At 36.7% G+C, this 17,442-nt stretch overlaps 1 protein-coding gene across 6 annotated transcripts in view; it reads right to left on the minus strand.

Moving 5' to 3' along the window:
• robo3 (roundabout, axon guidance receptor, homolog 3) overlaps positions 1-17,442 on the minus strand; it is a 171,240-nt gene that overhangs the window by 21,086 nt on the left and 132,712 nt on the right. For all 6 annotated transcript variants that reach the window (XM_083567567.1, XM_083567566.1, XM_083567563.1 and 3 more), the window contains 3 exons: positions 10,944-11,068; positions 8,135-8,306; positions 5,674-5,879 (listed from right to left, as the gene is read on the minus strand). In XM_083567567.1, the coding sequence (XP_083423693.1) occupies positions 5,674-5,879; positions 8,135-8,306; positions 10,944-11,068 (503 nt within the window). The remainder of the gene's footprint in view (positions 1-5,673; positions 5,880-8,134; positions 8,307-10,943; positions 11,069-17,442) is intronic.

The following is a 17,442-nucleotide window of genomic DNA, read 5'->3' on the forward strand; positions in this document are numbered from 1 at the left end:
AACAAGCAAGTCCACACCAAATTCCCCCTGTTTAAATCTAATGATTTTATTATCAATAGCTACAAGGTGTGGCCCTTGTTCGGTTGGAAGGAAAACCTGCACCCATATCGGCCCTTTGGGGAAAAGATTGAACACCCCTGGCATATGGTCTGTACAAGAAAATGCATATGCATAAGTAAAAATAAAAGTAAAAGAAAATAAATATACATTTAAAAATTATGATGGGGAACAAACATTATAAGTTTATACATGAAAAATACAATTAAAAAAACATAGAAAAATCTATACTATACATACTATACTATACAACTATATTATACCATAACTACCATAATTAATTCAGACATAGAAAATAATATACTTTTAAGGAATATAATGAATAATAAAACAACAACAAAAAAAACTAAACAAAATACATGCAATAGTAATTTAAATAATAATACCAAAATTAGTATAATAAACTTTAGAATACAAAAATGTTTTATGGAATATAATAAAATAACAGTATAGTGATATCTATTTCATAATATTTGTGAAGTTTATTATTATTTTCAATAACAATTATGGTCATTTTTTGCTGAATGATTTTTTTTAATCAGCATCACAAAGTCTTCTATTCTTCTATTCTATTCACTCATACATGCTGCAATATCATCACCAGTACTGAGTTTTAGTAGACATTGAAGACAAACATCAGGAATAATTATCCAAAAATCTGTCAGGTGATCAAAGAGCATTTAAATAAGTCCGGATTTTTGTCTTATTTTACCAGATAGCAGTAATATTCTGTAGTTTGAGTTACAGTGTGTGTGTGTGTGTGTGTGTGTGTGTGTGTGTGTGTGTGTGTGTGTGTGTGTGTGTGTGTGTGTGTTTAGAAAGAAAGGGAATAGTGAAGATTTCAGAAAGACGAGAGTGGTGAGAGTCAGAGATGAAGGAATGCACACAGAAAGTGGGAACCATTAAATTTTAACTCCCTGGCTGAGGGGCAGAATCATGGCTGAAATTGCTTACAACAGTGTAAGATGTAGAACTTTTTTTCTTTCCATGGCAAAGATCTAATAGTGCTGACAGCACAGGGACATCGCTCACAGCTCTAAGGTTATACACAGACGTGCACACCACCATGCATGACAACACACACCTGAACAATACTACTAGCTGCAGTGTTGAACTATTATCAAAGCACATATGTAATTTTTTTTTAAATCCTCTTGAACAATGGTGCAATTTAAAAAGAGAATGAATACAATATCAACAGATCTGTATGTATTATTTTTAGATCAAAACATCATTAAGGGGTCTGGTTAAGCTTGTTACATGACAGCTACTACCATTCCCGTTAAGAACTTAGATGCAATATTATCGTAATGATAAGGTCAAATCCATGACGTTTTAGCCTCTTTTGGCCTCTTTACACCACCACAATGGATTTTAAATTAAGCAAATGAGGTGAAATTAAAGTGTAGACTTTCAGTTTTAAACCAAGCATTTTAACAATCATATAAATAATAAAATAAATTGCCGCTTGACTGATATGTATGCCAGGTGCGGCCTTTTTAATGAGAAATAAAGAAGATATATAACATTGTCCAAGAATATAACATATGTCAAATCCACAATTAAAAGTCCCCTTTATGAATGTTTATAAAATCCAAAATGAGATGAGGAGTTGTAATTTATTACAACCCTAGTTTGCATTCAAGATGCACAGTAAGGCCAGATTTGACTGAAAATAGAAACATCTAAAAAGCCTGCCCAGGTCTGGAACAAGATTTCTTTTAACAAATTAACCTAAAATGCACTTTTACTACAATGATAGGAAGAGAGGATTATGGAGGAATAGGTTAAGGAATGGCTCATGATCCAAAGCATACTACATCAAATAATAAACATGGCATGGGCATTTATGGCTTCGAGTGGAACTGGGTCACTGGTGTTTATTGATGTTGTGACTGCTGAAGTATCAAGATGAATTCTAAAGTGTATACAGCTATACTTTCTGCTCAAATGCAAAACTGTTAGGTCAGCACTTCACAGTACAGATGGATAATGACCCGAAACATGCTGTGTAAGCAACCCAAGAGATTCATAAGGCAAAGAAATGGAAAGTTTTTAAATTGCCAAGTTAGTACTCTGTCCTCAACCCAATTAAGCCTGCTTTTCACTTACTTAATAAAGACTTAATAAAAACTTGAGGCAGAAAGACCAAACAAACAGGCAGCTTAAGGCAGCTGCAGTATAAACCTGGTAAAGAATCTCATGGGAGTAATTATTTGGTAATGTCAGTGGGTTCCAAACTTTAAGCAGTCAACTATTAAAAAAGCATTTGCATCCAAATATAAAAGAACATGTCATGTTTAAGATTATTTAAATTTGTCCGATTAATTTTGAGCCCATGAAAATGGGGGAGTGTGAATTAACCGGTTGTAACTCCTAAATGATCAACACTATATTTTTGTTCAAATTTGTTTGTGGAACATATGAATGGACCCAACTGTATATACAAATTATATCACTTTTTTTCTTAGTAATTTATCAGGTAGCAATATTTAAATAACTGTGAGCTCTTGACGCAAATATATTTTCTGTTTTTAATAACCTCAACAATGATGGAAATATAATGAAAGCACATTTAGTGTCACCCAAATGAGGATGGGTTCCCTTTTGAGTCTGGTTCCTGTCAAGGTTTCTTCCTCATACCATCTAAGGAAGTTTTTCCTTGCCACTGGTGTGAATAGCTTGCTCCTCAGGGATGTATAGAGTAAATGTATAGGGACAGTATGGCATTTAAATTGATATTAGTAATCTATTTAATTCTGTAAAGCTATTTTCTGTCCATTGGTAAAAGTGCTACACAAATAAAATTCAATTGAACTAAACTGAATTAGAATTTTTGCAATGTGACACCTGAGGCATGTGTAAGTTTTCTGGATTTTCAAATATAATTAAAATAAGGTAGAAATCAATTATAAATCTAAATTAAAATCTAGTAAATAAATTAAGAGTGGGCCTAAATTTTATATTGATGACTTTTATTTTCAGCATGTCAATAAAGCCCCGAAGACTACAGAGTTATTACGTCATTCTGTTAGAGGAAAGGGTCACTGCAAATCAATACAAAGTTACTCTGAGTGATCACCTTTATCCTGTGATGCAATGTTTTTAATCTAATGGAATCGCTCTTTTCCAGGAACACATGGCAGCAAATACATAGAAAACGACAACTCATTGAATGATTTGCCTCTTTTACGGTCACAAGATTGTAAAATTGAAAACTGAATGGCAGTGTCATGTTAAACAGCAGTCCCAATCAGCATAATCAGATCACTAAATAAATTAAGAAGAATCCTCCAATATTCTACCAGATACTTGTAGAACCCATGCCATGGTTCTACAAAGTTCTAGTGATGCATGTTGGCCAAAAACCCTCCTAAAACATTTTATGTTGCTTCCTCCTTTAATTTGTCACCTGCCTGTATTTCTGTGACTTTTAGCATGTAGAGAGCCGAAATGGTGTTTTATTTTCTCTTGCATTGTTGGAGAGAAGTGTAAAGAAGTTATGACAGCATGTATGAGAAAGAATAAGTCAGAGAAAGAAATTGCAAACCAAAGCCATATTGGCACACTTCTGTACAATAACTTTGTTCTAACACTTCTTCATATGAGACCTTTTTTTCAAATGGTTTTGACCAGGACTCTACTGATTTTTGTATGTATTTTTAAGCACAGCCAGCAGCCATGGCCGTTAAACACAAGATTAAAAATGCATGAGTAAAAACACAACAGGGAGCTAAATATTTTCACTGCTTTTCAGATCTCTTCTTTTCACTATTATCTCTCTACTCTCTCCATCTCCCATTACTCTTCACTTTCCAGTTTGCTGACATATACTCTGACTTCTCCACATACTCTCTCTCTCTCTGCTTTCAGAACAGTAGGCTATAGATGGCCTCTGGTGATCCTGCCAGTAAAGTGGGAATTTCTTCACATTTCTCTGTCTCTTTCTTTTAAAGAGCCCTTAAAAATGCCATTTTCTGTCTGAGAAAGATGAATGGTATTCAAAAAACAGTTCACTCTTGTATGGTAAATGCAGGAGATGAAGGAAAAAGCCCCCCCTCCCGATACTGATCTACACTGTGGAAATAAGTAGTTTCTACTGACGAGATGACAGCATAAACAGCTTTTAAACTGTTACTTACTGGTAGCCACAAATATAGAAAATGATTGCTGAGAGTACAGTAGCCCATAAAGATTACATGACCTCACCCCACCCGGTGACTTTCTATACGATTGAATGAGAATTTAATTAAAGGCTAAACAGTCGTTAATCTGTCCGGGCCACTATCAATTAACCCAACATCCACTTTCATTGCAGTGGCTATCCCTTAGGAAGACACACACACACACACACACACACACACACACACACACACACACACACACACACACACACACACACACACACACACACACATTGAGCTAGTGCTACAGATTTGTTCATTATGGTTGTCACATTAAATTTTACTGTTAAAACGCTGTTCTAATATTTACTCATTGAAAGCTTAAAGATTCTTATTTTGGAATATATATATATATATATATATATATATATATATATATATATATATATATATATATATATATATATATATATATATATATATAAATAGTGAACATATTTAGTAAATATGGTATAGTATTTGTCATATTAAAAGATCAGGCTACATATCAGTAAAATGAAGGTAAATATCAGTATAATCTCACTAGATATAAAAAAAACAGACTAGATATCAGTAAAATGTAAGTAAATATAAGTATAATCAAGCTAGATATCAGAAGAACAGGCTAAATATCAGTAAAATGTGGGTAAATATCAGTTTAATATTGCTAGATATCAGACGATCTCGATAAATATCATTCAAATGTAAGTAAATACCAATACAGTCTGGTTGAATATTAATATAAATCTAGCTAAACACTCAAAGTCTACCCAAATATCCAGACCATTTTGCTAAATATTGGTTAGATCCAGCTAAATATCAATAAAATCTAGCTAAATATCAGGGGACTAGGCTTTAGCCTATCAAATAAATAGCTAAATATCAAGAAAACATTCTGTTGATAAATAACGTAAATCAACTCTATACTATACTATATACTAATTCATACTAATAGCACTTTCTTTGGTTTATTTAATACAAATGCACAGTGTAGAGCAAACTGCTAATTTTTAGTTTGTTAAAAGGTGTTTATGGGTGTATTATTATTTTTTTTTAATCTTGCATTTCTCCTGCTGGACAGGTGGGTCAGCAAACTTCACAAGCTCTTGTTATGAAGCCTAGCTCTCCTGACCCCACCATTAATCAGAGTTATAACCACACCTGTTGTCTTGATGTGCTGTCTGTGTAAATTCTGTTGCATTCTGAGACACACACGGGCATGTTCTACTGACTGAACTGCACAACAGATTTGCAGGTGAGCTGAACTACAGACATGAATTTTCCAATGCAGTGCAGCAGCATATGGTGACTGTCAGATAAGACAGTTAACTGTGAAGCCTAACATGCTGAATAAGTTCGATTTGAAATACCATATGCTAATGTTTTTACGGTTGTAAGATAAAAAAAAGAAGAAGAAGAAAAAAAAAAAACATGCATATTCCCTGTAAAGTACCTGTAGGGCTGTGATTTGCAAGCTGCCATTCTCCATTAAACTGATGCGCTCATCAGTTCCCAGCATTCTCTGCCCATCTCGCTCCCACTGAATGCTGGGTAATGGGTTGCCCATTACATAACACTGCAGCTGAGCAGTAGCTCCAGGAGCAAGCGTCTGATTGGCTGGGCCTTGACGAATGATGGGTGGGACTCGATCAGACGGAGCTAAAATCAAGCAAATCACATGGTTAATTAGACCCAAGACAAGAATAATATACGATTATGTTATGCTGAGCACTATTCAATCATTATGCATCCCTGCAAGTACAAGGGCTATATAAATCGTTGTTAAGTAAGTGCAAGTTTACTGACATACTGAGCAGACACAAATTCAGATTGTAAAACACATTTGACTGAAACATGGAATTAGGTTCAAAAGTCTAGTCTATTGTTTTTTGAGCTATGGTATACTTGGGGTATCTGCAGAGTTAAGCAGAAGTTATTGGAGCAAGAAGAAGAAGCAAAGTGCTATTGCTGATGCACTTGTTTCGCTTTCGCTATCCGCTCTCCAGTCACCAACCTGCAAGTTGAAATAATGTAGTGCTAAGCAGGACAGGAAAACCTTTTACTGCGCTTAAGCCCATTAAATCATTACGATAGATTTCAGAGCAGGACAGTGTGATGGAGCTGAAAGAAACTGTGATCGTTAGCAGCAATCATCAACTTCCCTGTGCTATTAAATGGCAAAAAGCCAGATGTATGAGAATGCTCCATTTGCATAGTGCTGTGTTATAATGTGCGTATTGGTTTTGACGATGAATTATGAGATCCGAAGTGGTGCTGCAGTGCATTACTCTACGACCTGCAGCATCCCCTGCTTCACATCAGTGTGGCTTCACTACAGTGCGTTTTGTATGTGTGTTATTCCTAAGCTTTACTGGATAAATTATTCAAATTGAAAAACGGTCCCTGTGTTGACCGGGCCTTTGATAAATAATTGACTTTGTTAGTTACTTTAGCATTTAGCATTCTCTTTTTGTCACAGCAATGTTTAAAACACACTTTCACTTACTGTAGAAAAATGAAGAGGTCATAAATGTGCAATGAAACAAACAACATTTTGCAATGTCAGAGATTCTGAGCTCAGCTTTATAACACTGATGTAATGCTAAGACAGTTTCTTTCAAGAAACTCGGTTACTTATTTCATTGCCAAAAAGAGAAAAAAAAAAGTCTATGATGAAGTGAAAGGAATGAGGCAACAAGCGGTTGGTTCATTGCTGTTTTCCAACCTGCAGTGTTCTACAATTGTTGTTTTTTCACCAGGTAAAATCCTATTCTACCTGGTTTTGTGGATCTCTCTTACTTGGGGCGAAACCCAACATAAATAGCATACACCGCCCTAAAACAACTAAATCAATGTTTGACACTTCATGTGTCATTGCCCATGGTGATGTAACAAGATTTCATAAAATGCCAACAAAAGGAATTTTATGTGTGTTAATAAGCAGGATTCTGCATATAGAAAATCTCAAAGAGATACCCACAAGAAGATACAGAGTCTCTTGATTTAAATAATAGTGAATAAATAGAAAAGAAACAAGATGATTTGATTTAGCATAGATCTATTACCTAAACACAATAATGTATTTAACACAACCCCATTTTACAATGACCACTCCAGATCGCTCCCTGTGCCAATGATCAAAATACAGCAGTATAACATCATTACACAGTAATAGAAGGAGAGTGCTCATTAACTTTGGGGGAAAAATAGATTATTTTAAAAACAGCTCCCTTTTTATTTAGTAATTCAGAAAAAAAAGAGACATTTGTGAAATTCACAGTATAGTGTTGTGCATATGGCACAGAATGGTTGTGAATTGTATTATCAGTGACGGCTGTTTATAAGCCCTCAGTTGTGAGTCTCATTAACCGGGTACATAATGGTGGGTTTGTGATAGTTTTGCAGCATTCAGAGATGTTCATGTGCCTGCATTAAACACACACACACACACACACACACACACACACACACACACACACACACACACACACACACACAATTCCACACATAATGCATAAACAGTTTATTGGTCATTGGGGAGCAGGAGGGAGTGGGCAAATGTTGTTGGGCTATTTGCATAGTGTGACGACGACTTGTCCTTTTTGATTACGTCTCTCCCAGCCTCCTGCTGCTGTGCCCCTTTGAGGATGAGAATTTTTAATTTGGCACGGCTTTTGAAGAATTTTTAATTTATTTTCCGGGTGAAAATGAGGCACACCGGGTGAAGCTCACTGCGATAAGGTCATGCACAAATAATACAATTACATTTACAGATGCGGAAGCTTAACGTTGTTAGGCTGATATTAAAATACCAATCAGCGTGTTAGCAGCTCTGTGTAGGGGTAAAGGATGATGTATGTGATGGTCACACACATAAAATGAGCAATCACAACTAGAAGGGTGCTGATACCCACCGTCTTCTACCTCCAGCAGGGCTTTGGTGAGGACACTACCTGCCACACTGATGGCCTGGCAAATATAATATCCGGAATCCTCGCTGTGGACGTTGCTAATGGTGAGTTCACCACTTAGTGATACAGAGAAGCGACCTGACTGCGCTGGGGGCTGGCTGGGAAACATCAACATCTGGAAAAAAAAATGTAAAAATCACTTTATGAGAATAAAGTGTGTTCATTTTTTATCCAGTCACATCAATACCCAATGTAATTATGGCACCGAAGCAAATATATATCTGCAAGAAGTAATTAATGTTGTACTGTACCACAATAGCTTACCTTTGCCTATGTCAATCTTAATAAAACACAATATGATAATATTATAAAGAAAAGCATTGAAGCTCATTATCAATTTTTTTGATACTTGTCTTTAGTAGTATTAGAGAGAAAAAAGCAGCACATTATATACGGGAACAAAGTATTAATATCCTTCAACCTGCACGTGCGTACAAATTAAGTTTTATATTGGCACCTTGTAAATACAAACGCTATAAAAGATAGTAGATCACACTGCCATCTTATCTATCACAGCCTTACTAAAACAAGTTATGCATTATTCAATTTTATATTAAGAACATTTGAACAAATAGATATAATATATAAAACATGGCAATTCATTTCAGTTGTAAAGTCATTATTACAATGAGTGCTATAGTTGTTGTTTTTTTTTACACACAAAATGCTTATGACCGTTAAGATTTATGTACACATTAAAGAACAATAGTGGAGCTATCTCATCTGGTGGTTAAGGGTTTATATGTGCAGGGTGTCAGACAGACAGACTTCACACACAAAGGTTGAGGATAAGAAGCCTTCTTCATGCAGAAGGGAGCAACACTGACAGCTGCTCCATTGTCTGAGCCTGCTAGGGGGAGGAGAGGGAGTGAGAGAGAGTGAGAGAGAGAGAGTGAGTGAAAGAGAGAGAGAGAGAGAGAGAGAGAGAGAGAGAGAGAGAGAGAGAGAGAGAGAGAGAGAGAGAGAGAGAGAGAGAGTGTGTGTGCATGTGTGGGTATGTGTGTGTCTGTGTGTCTGTTACTGTTTTATTTTTGGAGATTATTCACTGACCCCCTCATCCTACACTCTGGCTCTGACCACTGTCAGTCTGTTACTCTTGATTTTGTGTCTATATTGTGTCTATATATTGTGCCCTTTTTGCTGAATATCTCTCTCTCTCTCTCTCTCTCTCTCTCTCTCTCTCTCTCTCTCTCTCTCTCTCTCTCTCTCCGCTCTCTCTCATAAACAAATCCAGAAAGCAAGACTGGTCATAATGATCTATTCTGCTAACTCGATAGATAGTATAATGACAAGAAGATTCATACTTATACTATAAACAATTTTTTTTTTTCATAATCCAATATATAGATTCTGATTCTGGTTCACTAGGTCATAGTTTAGGATTAATCTTAAAAAACTATGCAAAGAGGCAATATAGTATTAAAAGCATACAGAACACATTTCATTTCAATCAAAGTACAATTTCAGTATTCGGCACGTCTTTAGATGCCACAGACTGTAGCCTTTTAGACATCTAGGGGAACTTCAATACACCACCTGAGTCCTAATTTGTGCCTTTCTTGTATCCTGAGAGAAGGTAGGAACAGTTGAACAGTGCTAGAGGTATCAGAGGGAACGTGGTGGAGTGCGGGGTGTGATAAGCTTCAAATACATACATTAGGGATGTGTATCTCCATAACCGAGGAAGCATAGCCAACAATACGATACATTGTAGATACATATAAAGCAGCTACCTAAAAAAACATTAAATAAATCCAGACGTTCTTTCCCTGTTCTGTCTCCAAGAGGATGCAGCTCTACCTCTGCCATGTTAATCTAATCTATATTCTATGTGATTCTCAAGACATGGCTCGATCCTCGTAGTGTTGTGATATGTCATATTCCCATAGCAGCAGTTGTGCTGAGAAAACGTTCTTGAGAAACAGTTTAGCGAGGAAAAATTAATCTAAATATAAAATATTGGTCATAATTTATTGGTCACTTACTAAGTAATAAAAGTATAGCGCGTCTTCTAATAGTTATATAGAAATAAATAGTTTTTTACCGATGCAAATATAAGGATAAACAATCCTTTGCGATAAAAATGGCAATTTGTATCCAATGCATGCTTCTTTTTAATCAAAGCACTGCATCGTTAACCCTTAATGCCGATGCACCGATGCAAATCAGTGAATCTTACCGTCCCTAATACATGTACACTTTGCTCTGCACACCCAGTTTTGCCAATATTATAATTACACAACATGTATGTTGTCAAAATCTTTCATTCATAATATAAATGTAAACTTGTGTTTAACTTTAGAGAAAATCCTCTCCCTCTGTCATTGCCTGTTGTCTGTCTGTCTCTTTCTCACTCTCTGCATTTCTCTCTTTATGAGCTATGCCTTTAAAACCCGTGCCTTTTTTTCCCCAGTTTATGATCATGGCTTTGCTTTGTTTAACCATGTCTGCCTGTGTATTGACCTCAGCCTGCATTGCGACTATGATTTGTGGAAGAGTCCAAATAAATAAGTCTAGCCTACGCACGTGCCACACTTCCTTTTGCATGCACGTACAGAAACTTCATTTAAGACCTTGTGTTCGTCAAAAATATTTAACACTGCCAAGTTGTGAAAGATATTTAGGAAATTATAGGTAATTTCTTAATGCTAAGTGGGGTTGTAACAACAAAGTAAAATATTTGTAATAAAATTATTTTCAGAATTAAACAGCTCATATGAAAGTTATTTGATTTGCATCTTCCCTTTCTTACCTGGCTGCCTTCTTTTTGCCAGAAAACTGCAGGGGGTGGGTTTCCTTTAGTGCCACACAGGAACGTCACGGTACGTCCCAGCGCTGTGATCTGATCCCGGGGACGAACCACAATCTGAGGAGGAACTGGACACCAGACATTAGGTTGTTTTTTAAAAGCAATGATTTCTATTAAGTCTACCTGCTATCCGCTTTGAAGTTTTAAGTGTGTGTCATGCAGAAATGCCATCATGAGTGATAATGAGAACAGATGCTTGGTTTCAGGGACACCAGAGCATGTGTTTTTCAAAGTGGTTTTGTTACAGCAACACTGACACCTAACCCGTAAAGTAAAACTTTCAGCTGTAGTTACATATAAAGCCACTTCTACTGCTAGTTTAAAGTAAATTCTTCACAAAATGTTCATATTTCAATCTTAAATTTGACAAGTATAAGAATAAATGTGGAAATAATGTTAGTTTATTACTGAGGTCCTTGCTTATTAAATTTGACATTGGTTGAAAAGCACCATTTTGGCAGGGTTGGTCTTCTCCTAATTGTCTCATGTGGTTCAGAATGCATGGCACAACACACAGTGGACTTAGTTTCTGAAGAATACTTCTCGACTGGACTTGTGTGGGCTTACACAGGGCTGCTAGCTTTCTCACTGTCTATGTGTGTGTGTGTTTGTGTGTGCGTGCGTGTGTGTGTGTGTGTGTGTGTGTGTGTGTGTGTTGTCTACGTGTGTGTGGGAGTGCCATAACAAGCCCTACACATCTAAGTGCCTGTGGGATGCAGGCCTGTGGAACTAAATAAGCAGCTCAGATCGGAAGAGTGTTTGTTGTTAGAGATCATATTTCCAAGAGAAGCTCTGGTTCTCTCTGCAAATAGGGACTTGGAATCCAAAAGCATTGATGATATCCCCATAGATTTGGGCACAGAACTTCCTGTGTTTCTGTATTTCTAAATACAAGCCTCCCTTCTGTTTCTTCCCTCTGTTTTCTAACTAAAGTCATTGTAGAGGAAACTAATTGGAGCAAAAAAAAAAAAAAGGAATGCCATTTCATCTGATGAAGCAGTGCGAGTAATCTGTGAGTAATGATCTGATAAATAGAAGGAGAATTATAACACAATTTGTTGAATACTGGCTTTCAAACACCTGTCAGGAAAATTTGAAATAATGCAAAAAAAATAATTGCAGGTAGGAAATAAAGGATGAGTTCCTGCCTTCTAATACTGAGTAAAACATGTAAGCTATTTTCAGCTCCTTCTAATTATTAAATATATATTTGGAGTTTCACTAATACTGTAAGACAAATGAACACTCAGGTAACAGTCTAAATAATTTTAGCTACATAAGCACCATTTAGGTAAAAGAATACGGTTTGTAATAATAATTTGTAATTAAAAAACCCTTAACTGAGAATTTGCTCTCAGTAACCCAGTATGCTCTCTTCCAACCTGGGTTCAATAAGATCAACATGCCTGCTTACAGTATAAAAAGGAAATATAGTAGCACCTAAATGAGCTGTGCAGAACTTGCTAATGTTTGTTTACATCAGTTAAAATAAACAAATATAACTTGATAAACCAAGTTAGATGAGGTAAATATATCACTTGAAAAAAACATGGAAGCTTTAAATCATGCAAACATGATGCTGCTCCTTATATGCACCTTCACTTAGCATAGATTTCATATAAAAATCAAGAGTGGCAAATTCAGGGAAACATTCTGTATCTACAATACACAACATAATGTCTGTGGCATGTGTCAGTCTCTCTCCTTCTCTTGCTGTGGTTTCAGCTTGTCCTCAGTTTGAGTGTGATCAATGCTACTTGCTGGTGGATGTTAATCTGTGGCTTTATCTTTCCTGCAAACCTCAATAAAGACGCCAACCCCTGTTGAACTATACCCTGCGTGGGCATGGACCCCCCACCCTAGCACACTTCCTGTGTGATCTCCTTCTGGAAGTGCTTTTTGGCAAGGCTTGGAGGAGGGTATTATTGATTAAAACCAGATCTATCACTCTTTAGCGTATGCCTGTGGAGGTGGTGATGCTGCCATTTTTACCCTTCAATGGCTAATTGATTTCTCCTCCGCATGTCGTTTCTCTCCTTTCAGACAAATCCAGAGCAAACTGCTGGCCCTAGAGCTTTATGTTAAGCTGTGCAAAGGCAAAGGTGTCCTCTTTAGTTTGTGTCACAAATTCATTTCGAGACAATTCATCAGGTTTGAGTCATCAACACCTTCTCTGTAACAAATGCTGTTTCGTTAACTCCGTCTCTCAGGATCTCGTGCTTTCTGTCTCTTTCTCTCTCAAACAACAGCTGCCTCATTGGCCGCACAGTAAATAAACAATCAATGTAAGAGCAGGGTGCTGCCAAAGCACAGCTTGCAAGCATGAAGCTTTCGGGAATGGAATGAAGTCCAACTGCGAGGTGGGATGCGGAGGTCAGGAGGTTAGCAGAAAGGCCAGAACCACAACATGCCCTTCCTCTTTATAAATTTAAACCCAACTCCAAAGGAGCTTAAAGAAAACAATATTAAATGATTTAAGTTTCTGAAGATCTTAGTAACCATCTCCAGACCAATGTGTACCTCTCCTTTCTAAGCTTGTCTGATTCAACCAAACAAACATTTATGAAATTCTGTATAAAGACCTTAATGCTATTAGTCAGTTGGGTCAAGTATGTAACATTGTTCATTCATATACAAGTACCCTCTTTAAAAATAATTATTTATCTAAAAGAACCCTCTTCAAAAAAAATAAATTCTTTGTTTAAAAGTACTCTTATCTAAAGTGTTTACACTGTAGAACAGAAATAACTGAAAATATTACTTTTAATTATCAGGTACTGAACAAAATGCTCTGATTAAGTATTAATAATTCATCGCTTAACAACCAAGCAAATCATTTTTTTTTTAACAAATTAAATGTCAGTTGTGTAACCACATGAAATGAATGATGAAACTGTTGTGTTTATTAAAGTACTGAAATGTATGCATTCTTCCTGCAGTCTGTTGCTTTGAATTAGAGGATAAAAAGCTAGCATTCTTTCCACTCAAGTTTCCAATGTGATGTTGTAAAATTTGATTCTTTATAAATAATTACTACTAGTAGTATTCACATTATTATAGATTGAAAAGGAGAGTTAGAAACAATTCACAAAAAAAACAAATTTATATCATTATAGTTTTATAGTTTTTTCCCTACTGCAGTATTCGGACAATGGAATTATCCAAACCAGCCAATCCTTAAGCAGCAGGGCAATGCAAAATAAAATCGTTTAGATGCAGCCCACGAATTTCAGATAATGTTCACATGAAGTAACGGGAGTGATCTCAGTAACTTTTAACAGAACATGGTTGTTGGGGCCCGACTGGCTTGATTGAGTTTTTGATGAACTGCTGTTCTTCTGCGAATTTTACATACAATAGTCTCTGGAGTTGACACACACACACACACACACACACACACACACACACACACACACACACACACACACACACACACACACACACACACACACACACACACACACACACAACACACACACACCAAACATCCAAGGACATGCAGTTCTGTGGGTGGAAATGCCTTGTTGGATGAAGAGCTAAGTAGAATGGCCAGGCTGGTTTGAGCTCACAGAAAGGGTATGGTACTGTAACTCAAATAATCACTCTTTACAACCATACTGAGCTGAAAAGCATTTTAGATGACATTATTTTATTGTGGGGGCCACAGCAGCAGAAAACCATAGTTGACCAAAGTGAAGCTAAACTAAATTGGTCAGGTAAAGATTAGTCTTAATCACTTTAATCATTGAATTTTGCATTAAGAAATCCTTGGAATATCCACAACCTACACACAAACACACGGCTTCACAAACTAACAAGTACACAAACTAACATGATGCTCATTGCTTTCATTTCCAACATCAACACAACACACCAGAGTTTCACAAACACCCTTCTGCTTTCCTTTTTCTTTTTGAAACAATCGAAAACACGCATGCTGTGTTTATGTTTTCCCATACACTCCCCCAGGGATGATAGGGAGTTAGCACTTTCAACACTCAAATAAACCAGCATGGATAATGTTTCATCATTCAGCCGTGACGCAACACACTTGTGCATACCCTTCCTCATACGCACACTCACACACCTCGAAATCACCAGATCACAAGCTGCATGTAACACACCACTGCCAGTGTGCTGAGTTGGAACCCCCACTGGGATGACACTGACAGGCACTTGTCATGCTCCGACAGTTGCGCAGACAGACATGGTCGGGAGCCACACTTCAGTAAACACAAATGCAATTAAAACTCCTACACACAATTAACACGGCCTATGGACTGTAACCGTTACCAAACGGTTTTAAAGGAGTCAAGCTAGCTGTGGTAAAATTCATGTTTAACACTTGCAGAGCTTTTTTCCACCCTCGATCTGCAGTTTCAGCATGGTTCTAACTACACCGTTTTCACTAGAGAGAAAAAAAGGCAATACATATAAATGATATAGCATTGTAAAAATGTCACTAGTTTTGCCCTGGCTTGGCCACAGTGACAGGCTTTTAAAATAGACCTTTATTGCAGATTCACTGCTTCCATAATGAGCTTAGGGGGCTACAGCCCAACGCAGCAGGCTTTAGTCAGGAATAAACCGCTGTTACACAGGCTTATTTCATCTCTATTGTTCCCCAGTTTACACATGCTAATGAAGAGGCCAGTTAAGGAAATGAGCAGGCTGGATTATTTCATGGCCTGCCACTGAGTGCATGATGAAACAGATCCTTCATTCTAAGAGCAGGTCAGAACCCCCTCTGTTCCCTGTGTTTCACTCATTCTTTTCCCTCTGTTCCTCTTAACCCCTATTTCTAAATCATTCTTTTTGGACAAGAACCTATAAGAAATTTGAAAAGGCAATTTACATTCACCCAACTTAGCAAATCCTAAAACAGCTCTGAATTTGAAAGCCAAGGAGAAGCAACAATGTAAGAAGCCTAAAAGAAAGCATCAAGTCTCAACAATGAGCGAATATCAATACAGGTCTTGATGTAGAGCACCGACAGTATGTGGCCCAGATGTCTAAAAATGCTTAATAAGGCCATGGCATAATGGCTTCTGGGAAATCTACTGTACTGTTTTGTATGGACAATGTATGGACACTTATTATTCACCAAGAACTAGTTTCTACCTCTATCACACTTACTGTATCATATACAATATATGGTCAAAAAAAGTATTGGGACACTTGTCTTTTCCAGCCATATGTAGTTCTTTCCCAATCTGTTACCACATAGTTGGAGGTACACAATTTTATAGGATGACTTTGGATGTGCTAGCATAACATTTTCCCTACACTTGGAACTAGGAGACCCAAACCTGTTCCAGCTTGAGAACACCCCTGTAAACAAAGCCAGCTCCATGAAGATATGGTTTAAATGGTTTGGAGTGAAATATCTTGGGTGGCCTGCTACAGAGCTCTGAATTTAATCTTATTGAACACCTTTTAAATTAATTGAAACGCTGACTGCACCCCATGCCTCCTCACCCTACACCAGTACCTGACTTTACTAACATCCTTGTGACTGAATGAGCAGAAATCTTTACAAATACACTCCAAAATCTAGTGGAACATCTTCCAAGAAGAGTGGAGGTTAATATAACAGCAAATAGGAACTAAATGTGGAATGTGATGTTTAAAAAATCACATACCAATCTTATGGTCCAGATAGTTTATAGTGTCTGTTTATATTTCTTTTCAAATTAAGGATTATAATCTAGAGTAGCTGCCTTCAAATTACAACTGAAGGAAAACAATGTACACATTATGGACTGATAAGATAACTGATGTAAAAAAAATGGACATTACAAAAAAAAAAAAAAAAATCTCAGAACAGGCAGGAAGAACTGAGACACCCCATACCTCATATTTGAAATCCCTTCTCACAGCTATACCTTACCAGCTGCAAAGCAATACAATTCTTTGGATTTTTATAATTGTGTAAATCGCATGTCGTTTAAACTTAATGTATAGTAATTAAGTAAAATTGATGTATCGCCACTATTTTTATTAGACATTAAACTGACCTGAATAACTACAAATGTTCCCAGGAGCTTAGTTCAAATTGCTCTTCCTATTGCATATACAAGACCCAAACAGAAATCCTGCAACATAAATGGTGCATAATGGGCTATGCAAAATTGGCTTCAATATGCATTTTCACAATTCTCTTTTCAAAGAAGTCTCGATAAAAAAAAAAATAGCATCCAACTTCACCAGTCACCTTATCAGATAAAGAAGTGGACATTTTTTGCTCCATAGAAAAGCCACAAGTCTTTAAGGCCAGGCTCTAAAAGCATGCTCTATGTTGACTTTATGCTATTTATGACGAATGCTGAGGAGAAATGAATCGAACCAGACATCAGTGGCTTCTGCCGTGGCCTGTAACATTGTTCTGGGTTTGATAAAAAAAACTTCAGAGGTTTGAACTGTGCAGCTTTATAACATTACA

The sequence above is a fragment of the Silurus aristotelis genome, assembly GCF_946808225.1.
Source record: "Silurus aristotelis genome assembly, chromosome: 18".
NCBI lineage: Eukaryota > Metazoa > Chordata > Actinopteri > Siluriformes > Siluridae > Silurus > Silurus aristotelis.